This window comes from Hibiscus syriacus, unplaced genomic scaffold (genome assembly GCF_006381635.1).
Source record: "Hibiscus syriacus cultivar Baekdansim isolate YM2019G1 unplaced genomic scaffold, ASM638163v2 tig00112131_pilon, whole genome shotgun sequence".
NCBI classification, from domain to species: domain Eukaryota; kingdom Viridiplantae; phylum Streptophyta; class Magnoliopsida; order Malvales; family Malvaceae; genus Hibiscus; species Hibiscus syriacus.
This window is the reverse complement of record NW_024063261.1, coordinates 252953-265548: the sequence shown is the minus strand read 5'-3', so window position 1 is coordinate 265548 and position 12596 is coordinate 252953. Positions and strand designations below refer to the sequence as shown.

General features: G+C 32.6%; 1 protein-coding gene and 1 long non-coding RNA gene across 2 annotated transcripts; both read right to left on the bottom strand.

The window, feature by feature from the left end:
• Window positions 1–1082: 1082 nt before the first annotated feature.
• On the bottom strand, window positions 1083–5491 carry LOC120174970. Its single transcript, XR_005521213.1, has 6 exons — window positions 5082–5491; window positions 3414–3485; window positions 2807–2878; window positions 2645–2705; window positions 1716–1787; window positions 1083–1155 (listed from the first exon to the last, which is right to left on the bottom strand). It is a non-coding gene; the product is annotated as an uncharacterized LOC120174970 (long non-coding RNA).
• A 5248-nt stretch (window positions 5492–10739) lies between these two features.
• Window positions 10740–11703, bottom strand: LOC120174962 (WUSCHEL-related homeobox 3-like). The gene is made up of 2 exons (XM_039181685.1): window positions 11377–11703; window positions 10740–11000 (listed from the first exon to the last, which is right to left on the bottom strand). The coding sequence occupies exons 1-2, from the start codon at window positions 11701–11703 to the stop codon at window positions 10740–10742; spliced, it is 588 nt and encodes a 195-aa protein (XP_039037616.1).
• Window positions 11704–12596: the final 893 nt, after the last annotated feature.

Here is a 12596-nt window from a genome sequence, read left to right as displayed (position 1 = left end):
GATTACCTTGAATTTCTACTTCTTCAACAGTTTCAGGAACTTCGGAAGACTCAGGTGCATTTGATTCCTCGTTATTTCTTTCTTCATGGTCTTCAGAAGCTCGAACAACCCGTAAATCAGTTATTTTTCTCCTCGGCATTATATATGTAATAAACAAACATGAGTAATAAAAAATGATTTAATTAATGAATATATTGAAAGACAACATGTTAAAGCTAATAACATTATAAATAAATAAATAAATGAAGATATAAAATCGTACAACAGTCTTATATAATGTCAGTTGTTATAAATATCTTCATCAACATCCTCCCGAACCCATTGAAATTGTGTTGTATTAGTATAGTTTCATCTAAGTTTTGTGGTAGTAGAGGTAAACATTCTGATCTTGTTTCAATGTCATCTCTACTTCTATCCCCGATGTCTATCAAGTCTCTGGGAGTATTTCGAAGCACAACATACCAACCGTCATCCATTGGATCGTGATAATAAAATTCTTGTTTTACTTGAGAGGAAAATACATATGGTTCATCCATCAAACGTTGACCCGCGTGAATTAATCGAGAGAAATTCACCATTGAAAACCCGAATTTATCTCTTTTTATACATCTGTTTACATCAACCCAGTCACATCGTTACTTTATTAAATTTTATATTTTACAATCAACCAAATAAAAAACAAGATTCAAATTATTCAAAGAAACAAGGTTCAAAGAAACAAACCTGGGTAATGTTCCCTAAAACTCTCTAAATGGCAACGGCTCAAGAAAAAAATAGTAGAGAAATGCCAAACAAAAGGTCCACAAATGTAGTATTCACTGGTTCAAATAAATAAAAATCCTAAATTCACAAACACAAATGCAAATCAAACATAGTACAGAACTAACATTAACAAATTGAAAATTAAACACGAATACATACAATTAATTAAGAGTACTTCTAACGCAGTATGCGATTTTGGCAGCCTCGCAAGCTTTGAACCCTACAAAAGTGCAAAAAGCAGAATTTTTTACTAAATGATCCTAAAATTAAACAAGTAAACATAAATTCAACTCCAATCCTTTATATCCTTCAAGACTATACCTCTCGCTAATGATAATTTGGTCCTGGCAGTTGAGTAGAATAGAATGTGATGATGCGGAGAGTCTGAGAAGCCTGCAGCGAAAATAAACAAAGAAAAGAAACAATTGTGAGTAAGATACGAGGAAACACAGGGCATTTCAAAAGTTATCAACATTCATGGGATTAGTAAAGGTTTTTGAATTCAACTTATAAACTTATATATATATATATATATATATAAACTTATAAACTCTGTTTCTTAGAGTCAAAATGCATATACCAGACACTTCAAACAATGCCATTTTAAAATGAAATTCGTTCAAGTGTATATGAACTGAATGATTCTCTGTATGATGATTAAGCTACATACTTTTGATTTACACATAGTGTACAACTTTTGAATCTTTCTTCTTAGCAAGAATTAAATCTAAAACCCCTCAATAATATCTTTCAATAGCTGATCATGAGCAAAAACAAGCAGCAAAGTTAACTATGACAGACTATTGTAAACGAGTAAAACCAACATTTTGCTTAGTATTAGTAAAACCAACATTTTTCTATCATTTTTCAACAAGAAACCATCATGTGAAACTACTCTGTCTTTGAAATTCCCATGGAAGAACACATTGGAAAAGGTGGGTATTCTTACTTACCAGATGGAGTCTGAATAGCGCAAAAGAAGGGGAGGTTTCTTGAATTCACAGATCGAAGAATTGGAGCATTATCTGCAATCAATTCACAGAAAAATTAGCTCCCAACATTTCAAATATATTCAATGATTGAATTATTGTCTAAGCTTGAATGAGATTTTTAAATTGGCATGCCAAAAATCTGGCGATTAGCTTTTATTTACTACAGTGTACAGATCAAAGATTCTGCTCATCTTCTTTACAGCCTGGAATAATTTGCCATTCATCTTATCACTCCTCCAGACGTTATCTTCATCTTAAGAAATCCATGTCCATCAACTTTTGAAGCATACTTGCTTGAAATTCATTTCCAAGGTATGTGTATGGATATATATATTCGGTATTTCACATTCACCGAAATCTATAGCTCCTCTTTTGAAGCATGGTGCAATGAGATTCACGGTTTTGTTTCACTGAAAGCATATATAAGTTTTTATATCTGATTCATCTAAGTTTAGGTCATTCAAAGCTATAATGATTACAGGAAAATGGTGACCATTAGACATCACATTGTCGATAAATACAAGTATAATCGAGAGAAATTCACCATTGAAAACCCGAATTTATCTCTTTTTATACATCTGTTTACATCAACCCAGTCACACCGTTACTTTATTAAATTTTATATTTTACAATCAACCAAATAAAAAACAAGATTCAAATTATTCAAAGAAACAAGGTTCAAAGAAACAAACCTGGGTAATGTTCCCTAAAACTCTCTAAATGGCAACGGCTCAAGAAAAAAATATTAGAGAAATACCAAACAAAAGGTCCACAAATGTAGTATTCACTGGTTCAAATAAATAAAAATCCTAAATTCACAAACACAAATGCAAATCAAACATAGTACAGAACTAACATTAACAAATTGAAAATTAAACACGAATACATACAATTAATTAAGAGTACTTCTAACGCAGTATGCGATTTTGGCAGCCTCGCAAGCTTTGAACCCTACAAAAGTGCAAAAAGCAGAATTTTTTACTAAATGATCCTAAAATTAAACAAGTAAACATAATTTCAACTGCAATCCTTTATATCCTTCAAGACTATACCTCTCGCCAATGATAATTTGGTCCTGGCAGCTGAGTAGAATAGAATGTGATGATGCGGAGAGTCTGAGAAGCCTGCAGCGAAAATAAACAAAGAAAAGAAACAATTGTTAGTAAGATACGAGGAAACACTGGGCATTTCAAAAGTTATCAACATTCATGGGATTAGTAAAGGTTTTTGAATTCAACTTATAAACTTTTATATATATATATATATATATATAAACTTATAAACTCTGTTTCTTAGAGTCAAAATGCATATACCGGACACTTCAAACAATGCCATTTTAAAATGAAATTCGTTCAAGTGTATATGAACTGAATGATTCTCTGTATGATGATTAAGCTACTTACTTTTGATTTACACATAGTGTACAACTTTTGAATCTTTCTTCTTAGCAAGAATTAAATCTAAAACCCCTCAATAATATCTTTCAATAGCTGATCATGAGCAAAAGCAAGCAGCAAAGTTAACTATGACAAACTATTGTAAACGAGTAAAACCAACATTTTGCTATCATTTTTCAACAAGAAACCATCATGTGAAACTACTCTGTCTTTGAAATTCCCATGGAAGAACACATTGGAAAAGGTGGGTATTCTTACTTACCAGATGTAGTCTGAATAGCGCAAAAGAAGGGGAGGTTTCTTGAATTCACAGATCAAAGAATTGAAGCATTATCTGCAATCAATTCACAGCAAAATTAGCTCCCAACATTTCAAATATATTCAATGATTGAATTATTGTCTAAACTTGAATGAGATTTTTAAATTGGCATGCCAAAAATCTGGCGATTAGCTTTTATTTACTACAGTGTACAGATCAAAGATTATGCTCATCTTCTTTACAGCCTGGAATAATTTGCCATTCATCTTATCACTCCTCCAGACATTATCTTCATCTTAAGAAATCCATGTCCATCAACTTTTGAAGCATACTTGCTTGAAATTCATTTCCAAGGTATGTGTATGGATATATATATTCGGTATTTCACATTCACCGAAATCTATAGCTCCGCTTTTGAAGCATGGTGCAATGAGATTCACGGTTTTGTTTCACTGAAAGCATATATAAGTTTTTATATCTGATTCATCTAAGTTTAGGTCATTCAAAGCTATAATAATTACAGGAAAATGGTGACCATTAGACATCACATTGTCGATAAATACAAGTATAATATGGAAAGACAGTTTTGTTTCCAAATGAATTTTAATTAGCATTCCAATTGTAATATATAGGTTCAAATTCCCTGTTTAAAACCAGTTATTTTTTAGTGAGCTCTGAGGTTCCCTTGATTCGGCAATGCAAAGGACCACCATTAAAGCTCTGGCGATTAGCTTTTATTTACTACAGTGTACATGACCAAGTTAAAAGCTAATTTGGTGCAACAGAAAGTTAAGCTAATTTGAGTGGTAGTATGAATCACTCATTGAAATTGTAAAAGCTAATTTGAGTCACCATTAGTTATATAGATAAATAAATTACTGCAGCAAGAGAATCCAAAGAAAAAAAAACTATATAACACTGTTCATGGTATTTTATTGAAAATGAAATCAAATTTATTGAATGAAAAATCATTCAAAGAGATTATGGAATATAGATTACAATAAATTCCTGATTATGTTGGAAGCAATGTTTTCTAATAACCAAATATCACACCACATCTGATCACGATAAACGTGATTTTGAAAGTAAAAAATTAGGCTCGAAATTTGGAACATGTATTCATATTAGTTATTCATTAGGTAGAAGAATGCCTAGCACTGCTCTACAAAGCCAATGCCAAGTGTACATAATCTATCATTGTATTACATTTCCACATCAAACACTTTATCAATAATTAACAGAAACCACCCACATCTCTTATCTGATTGCCAAAAAAGGAAGAGCACGAAGCTTCATTGTTCTTTCCTACTTTTTTTCTTGGAACAAATGGTGAAATATCTACAAAATTCTTCATTATGGACCCAAAACAACTACTGACCGGTAAGAGTATCAATAGTTAAATCTGTCTAACTAGTTCAGACGTTAAGGACTCATAATCCAAAGTTCCAACGACCTATAAATTCCCCCTTTTATCTTCTCTTTATCAGCTCTCGTTCGAATTCTTAGTCCCGTTTTAAACCGTAGAGCTAATTTTAGCATGGGTGGCATTCGAATAAGATCAAATCAAAGACAAATTCTTAAAAAATCATCTAAGACTAAGCTTAGGCTCTCATGGAATTCCATTTGGTAAAGCAGCAAAAAACATAGCTTTGAGATAGAAATAATAATTACCTGGTGTTGAGGTTGAAGATGATAATCCGAAAGCAAGCAGGAACCAGATCCAAAAAATCAAAGAAAAACACAGAGAGTGCTTTGAGAGTAAAAAAAACCCAACAAGAGGAGTAGATTGAAAAGGGAATGGAAGCTTTACACAGCGAAACAAAGCATGACAGAGAGAGAAGGGGGGAGTTAGACAGGGAAAAGAACAAAAGAGATAGAAAGGGTTGAGGGAATTGAAAGAAAATGATGATTGCCAGTCGTGCTTATCAGTAATGGCAGGAACATTTAAAGATGAATTAAGAGTAGAGTTTCGACAGAGTTAAAATTTTCCAGGGCGGGCAGCGACGGTGTAGGTGATGACGAGCAGTAGCATGAAAGGACCCTTCAAGCAGCGACGAGTAGCAGCAGTTGTTTTCGATAAAATTAGGTTTAGAATTCAATTTCAAGGGGGGAAATGCTCTCGCAGGATTTAAGTAACACTAATTCGGCATTTTTTAAATAAACGCCATAAATTATGTAGCTATTGTTGCGTTTTTCAATACAAACACCACAAAAGGGTATGGGACGATAAAAATTGTGGTGTTTGTAACTAATTTATCGCGGCATTTTTTAATAAATGCAACTAATGTCCACATATATTGCGGTGTTTTTGTCTAGAAACACCGTAAAAATTCAAATATATTGAGGCGTTTTGTGAAAAAGCCACTATATAGTATACCTATTGCGGCGTTTGTTATAAACACCACTAATATCTATTTTTTACGGCGTTTGCGTTTAATAATGCCATTAAAGTACAAATATTTAGTGGTGTTTGTATCCAAAAACGCCGCTATATATTACACCTATTGCGACGTTTGTAACAAAACGCCGCTAATATACTTATCATTAGCGGTGTTTTTGGATATAAACGCCGCAAAAGGATATATATATAGCGGCGTTTTTGGATACAAACGCCGCTAAATACCTTTATTTATATAAGATTAACATATTTTAAATATTTCATTTCTTCTATACATAACCTAAATTTACAACCATACATTTTAATTAAGACAGAAGTATTTATGCATAAAACTACTTAACAACAAAATACATTATAATTTACAAACATTAAAGTACTTATGCATAAACAGTCTTCACCATATTGTTTACTACAATTTAGTCTTCATTGCTCCTTCGTGGGGAAAGGACGTAGGAAAGTTGTTTTCCTTGTTTGACAACGCATCGTTAAGTTTTTCCTCCGTGTAAACTCTATAGTCAGATACTCTTCATCCATTTCACCAAATAAATCTCCTACCTCCGGTTCACCAAGAAGACTCCTTGCGCGCTTCAGTGCTTCACTTGAAACAGATAACGACCCTCCACCTACAGTATGAAACTTGATTGGAGGTGGCTTGGGAATTGAATCAAACATTAAAATAAATTTAAATAGATGATATAAATGTTTACTTGGAGTAACAGTTGAGGCAACATCGTCTTCATTGAGGATCGATACTGCTTTTGTAATTGAAGTTTCTTTCAACGCCACAGAGTTACCAAATTCGGTTCTAAACATAGGGTATTTATCCATTCCTCTATCATCGTTCTCAATAAGCTTCGAAGATCCTACATGCGTACGATCTATGAAATTTGAGTGAGCGTACAAAAAGGGAAATATAGTGGCATAAAGATTCATACAATATTACCTTCAAGTAGGAGATCGGCCATGGAAGGGTATGGAGCAATATGAGTTCCTTTCGAGTCATCATCGAGTTTCGACGGCGAGACCTGACCGATAGTCTCCCAATGATAATTTGATTCATCGTCAGAGCAAAACGCCACGAAGACATTCCGACGATAATTTCTCTTACTCAAGGCAAGATCTGTTTTTTTTTTCTCAAATACGTTAGATTTCTGGGTTTTCCCCATTTTCAGAATACCAACCAAAAAAAATGAAAAAGATTATTACTGATAAGAGGGATCAAACTGTAGAATTGTGTTATAGTTCGTCGGTGAGAGGGCCGATTTGGTCACCGAATAGACAAAAGATGACGTCGCTTGGAATCGTGTGAGGGTCTTTGTTGTACCATAGAAGAAACTGTGGGGAAGAAGAGTTGAAATGATTTTAGGGTTTGGGTAAGAGAAAAGAGAAGACAATATATTTAAAATTTTACGGCGTTTTTAAAAAATGCCACTATATAACATGTTTTTGGCGGCGTTTATACAAAAAAATGCCACTTAAACAACCATATTGCGGCGTTTTATATATAAAGGCCTCTAATTTACCATTCTATTGCGGCGTTTGTTGTATAAATGCCGCTAATTTACCACTCTATTACGGTGTTTGTGGTATAAACGCCACTAAATTAATACTCTATTGCGGCGTTTGGGCTTAAACGCCGCTAAATGTCTACTCTATTACAACGTTTTTACTATAAACACCGTTATTGATTAACCTTCTGTGGTGTTTCTCTAAAAACGACGCAAAAACTATTCTTAATTGCGGCGTTTGTTGAAAAAAAGTCACTATATACCATCATATGGCTACATTTTTGTTAAAAACGCCGCTATATTTTCACTCTATTATAGCGTTTTCACAAAAAACGCCGCTAAAGTCTCAATTTGTGGCGTTTTGATTGAAAACGTTGCTTTATGTAACACTTTTATGGCGTTTATCTCCAAATGCCGTGAAAAACGCCGCTAAAGAATAGTTTTGCTATAGTGGGTTTAGGTTAAAGGTAGTGAGTTGATGGTAGTTGTGTTGAGCTAATGATTGTGGTGGTGTTGATGGTTTGAGAAAGGTTTGAATGAGCGGTGGTAAAGATGAACGATTACGTGGTAGTGGCCAATGATGTTGATGATGATTTAGTGACTGGTATGATGCATGAGATGAACGAAAGTGGTGGTGATTTCTTGTATTGATGAAAATGTTAATAGACTGAATTTTCTTTGGGATTCAAATGAAATAGAGGTCGTTCAAATTAGAGGATTAAAATATATATGATCTAACGATTACCAACAACAACGGTCGGTGTGGTGGTTGATCACGTCCACCTTGTTTAATGACCAAAACATTAGCAATTTAAAAGTTTAGTAATGAAATTAATAAGTTTTAAAATTTAATAACCGAAATAGAAGGGAGAGGAAAGTTGAGCAATGATTTTGTGTAAATTGCCCCAAATGTTTATAACAGAAACTGAAACAATTAATAATTTAAGTGAACCAAGGTCCATGTGTGTTACAAAAGACAAAAGTAGACATAGCATGACTGTGGGACAATGTTCCTGCAAAGATTCAGATATCGGCTTACGACAGCAAACGATTGTGTTTAATGATTCATACGTCAGCAGTGAGTGAACTTACCCGTAACCTTAAGGCTGCTGCATATATATACGCAAGCCCTACCATTTCATTTATATCTCATTATTTCTTCTTAAATTAAAGTTGTATGAGTTGGATAAATCTACCACTCAAATTTAAAATAAATATCATAATATTAAATTAATCCAAATGAAATTATATAAATAATAAAATGGTAAAATACACAAATAGTCTCTCGACTATAGAATATTATTTTATTGAATCACTCAATTATTAAAAGTTATAAAATGATCCCCGACAATAGGGTATTGCTTTGTTGAGTCCCTCGACTATTAACAGTTGCAAAATAGTCACATGACTATATATTATGTCTCAAACTCATCATTTTCCGTAAAAAAAATTAATGGCAGACTGGGTTGGAAGTTAACCTGCTGACTGTCATATAATAGTGTTTAAGATTATGAGATCATATTTTATCATATCTTAGTCAGCAGGTTAACTTCCAGCCCAGACTGCCATTAGTTTTTTTTTTACGAAAAATGACGAGTTTGAGACATAATATATAGTCGGGTGACTATTTTATAACTGTTAATAGTCGATGGACTCAACAAAGCAACACCCTATAGTCGGCGACCATTTTATAACTTTTAATAATCGAGTGACTCAATAAACTAATATCCTATAGTCGGGAGACCATTTGAGTACTTTACCCATAATAAAAATAAATATTTAAGGGTTAAAAGAAATCAAGTGGGCATGGTGCAGCCTACAGTGTTTGAAATGTAGTTTGGGCTAAGATTTTAATGCAATGTTCATTGCACGTATAAATATAATTATTATTGTGTGTTTTTTACTATGTTGCTTGCTTTCTTTTACGTTGTAATTAAATTATATCGGCTGGACTTACATCTTTTGTCCCTAAAGTTGGAATGCTCATTAATTTTATGCATGTTCTTTTTATTATTACGTTTGTCTCCATTTTTTCTCTTTTTTATTATGTAAACTTCCCATTAATTGATAAATAGTATATGAATTTGATGCATGTCATAATAACTATTTACATTGTTAATGAAAATTTTCTTTACCAATATTGATCAAAACCATTATTTATTAAAAGTACAAAAACTAAATTAAGATTGACTCATTAATAATATATTTATAATTATGTAGAAAATATTATGAACTCAAAAAAAAAGTTACTACATAAGAGTTTGAGGTGTTGTTTGATAAACTAAAAAAATTAAAATGTTGAATATAATTAACTATCGAACATGAATTATAAAAAATATTTGGTTTATTTTTAAAAATTAATTGAATAAAGGTACTTTTATAATTAACTCATTAACAAATTAACTCCCACCTTAGAAAATTTTCTCTTCTTTTCATCCTTTATATCATTTGGTGCAGTTTAATTTAGAGAAGGGTCTCGGTTCAAACATTTTAAATAGGAATAATGTAAAAATTATTCCCTAATGTTTACCAAATTAATTTTTTTGACCCTCAATGTCTCATTTTAAGACAAAAAGTCCCTAATGTTTAACTAAATAGTCATTTTAACTCTTATTCTTTTATTTTGGAGCATTTTGCCCCCCCATATTTCATTTTAGGGTAAAAAACTCATATCTCATAGCGTTAATCATTTGTTAACTAATTGTTTTAATCAATTGAGGGATTTTTTGTCTCAAAATGAAACGTTGGGTTCAAAATACTTCAAAAAAAAGAATAGGAGTCAAAATAACCATTTTAATAAATGTTGGGGGGCTAATTTTAGTATTATGCCTTTTAAATAATATCTAAAATTTTTATATAACTATACATTCATTCTTTTATGTCAAATAGTTTTTGCCAGTTCTTGACTTACAATAATAATAAATCCTAGTGGTCTGCTTATATATAGTCTTTAAAGTTAATAATGTAATTCTCTTTTCTTTTGTTCCATTAAATGATCTAGGTTTTGAGTGTAATATTTTAAAATGAAGGGGGTGGATTTCCATAAGAAAAAAAGGTTTTTTACGTGAATTTTTTATGAATATTGGATTGAATTGTCTCAAGGATCCAAATCCAGTAAAAAAATGAAAAACAAAAAGCTGATTTCTATGTGAATGGATGTCCATCAAATACTGATGTTGTGTTTGCATGTATGACAGCTTTAAGATACACAAGAGACAAGCTTATGAAATATAACAGTAGTAGCAGTACAACAGACACATTGCAGAAAGCCAAGAAAACCAGACAGAAAAACAAACCCGAATTACATCCATATTTTATCCAATAAAAAAAACATGAAAACCTAGTTAGTACAAGTTACAGGCATCAGACAGGGAGAAAGAGAGGTTTTCTTTTTTGGTGATTTAAGGGAGAGTTAAGCCTACTTTAGCTGTTGTTGCACTCTTCCTTGAGACTGGAAGCTGTGACTGGGAAAAGTTCGAGGGTTTTAAGGGGAGGTCTGGTGGTGGCGAAGTAGCACGGTGATGATGATAAAGAGGGACCCAAATCAACCATCATCAACCAATCACCACCGTACATGTTCATCATAGACTTATCAATGTCTGCTCTTTTAGGTACATCCAACTTCCACGTGTAGTTCATCATCTGCTGCTTTTCTGCTTTCGCTGCACCCTCATGAACCCCTACCTGTTACCAATGGTAAAAATAAATAAATTAAAACAACAATATAGAAAATACCACAAGTTCCATTTCTTTACATTCATATATAAGAAAACCCTACATATATCCATCCTCATTTCTTATTCTATACATACATATATGAGAAATATTGAAAGAAAATGGATATGAAAATCAAGATAGTAAGATAAGCAGTACTCTCCATTGGACAATTTTAACTGTTTCCAAAGGGTGTCACAGGCTAGGAAAGGTGAAGTTGAGAAAAGGGTACTCTTGTTTGATAGTCTAACTAACAATGGAAGGGAAATAAATGAAAACGAAAAACAGTGGAACAATAAATAATACATTATTTATTTAATATTATATAAATAAACAGTTATTTTACCTGTGGAAAAGGACTGGGTGAGTTATAGTAAGGAAGATGTTGAAAAGAAGGAGAATGCAGAGAATCAAAGTAGTGATGATAAAGTTGTTGCTGTAATTGAAGTTGCTTGCTAAGTTTCCTTCTAAGCTTCTGCCTCTCCCTGGCCTTATGGTTTTGGAACCAATAAAACACATTTTTGCCTTCTATCTTGCCATAGAAAGAGAGGTGTGAAGTGATCTGTTGTATTTGAGATGCTTTCGGGGTTTTAATCCCACCCCTATACATCTCTTCTAATATCATCACTTGCTCCGGTGTCGGACACCACCTACTAGACCCTGCCGGAGACATAACGGAAAACAAAACACACCTTGGTTAGAAAACTACAATGTCTTGTTTTGATTGGAGAAAAAAGGGGGTATAAATAGATGGAGAGATGAAGGGGGAAAGTAATTACACTGAGAAGTAAAGTAAGAGAGACAAAAGGGTTGTCATGCTGATGTTTCCCTGTTAGGGGCGCACTGAAGTGAGTTAAAAAAAAGGAATAGCCAATTTGGTTGAATGATTATTATGTCAATTTCAGCATATTATTGGCCATAGGCACACACCTAAGCATAAACCAAAGTTTTTAATGGAGTTGGTCGGAGACAACAGCATCATTAAGTGAATTCAGATTCGGATCAACTGCCTTTTGCATATACATGATGAGCATGAGTTACTGCAGCCACCACCATGATTGCAGACCAATGCTTCTTCACGTCAAATGAATATCTTTATACTCCCTTTTTCCATATTTTTTATTGGGTTTAGCATTTGACTTGTGAATCTTTTGCATACACATGATGAGCATTGCTTACTTCAGCCACCACATGATGGATGACCGCAAATAGTAATAGATCTAAAAATATTTTTAAAGATTAATACATATATATTACACAAAATTTTTATATGGATAGACACAAATAAAATTTTAAGGTAGACAATATCAATATAACAAGTCACTAATTTAAAAATAAATAAATTTTAAGCTTTCATTTGTTACTGATTACATATCAATGATCCTTCACGTCAAATAAACAACTCTATGCTCCATTTTAATATAAAATTATCCTTTAATGACCAAATTTATTATATTGATTAACTTTAAATAATATCATAAGAATAATTTAAAAAATTTATGTTATTAAAAAGATTAGATAACAACATGAGATCACAACCCTCAAGGTTAGGAACACAAACGGATA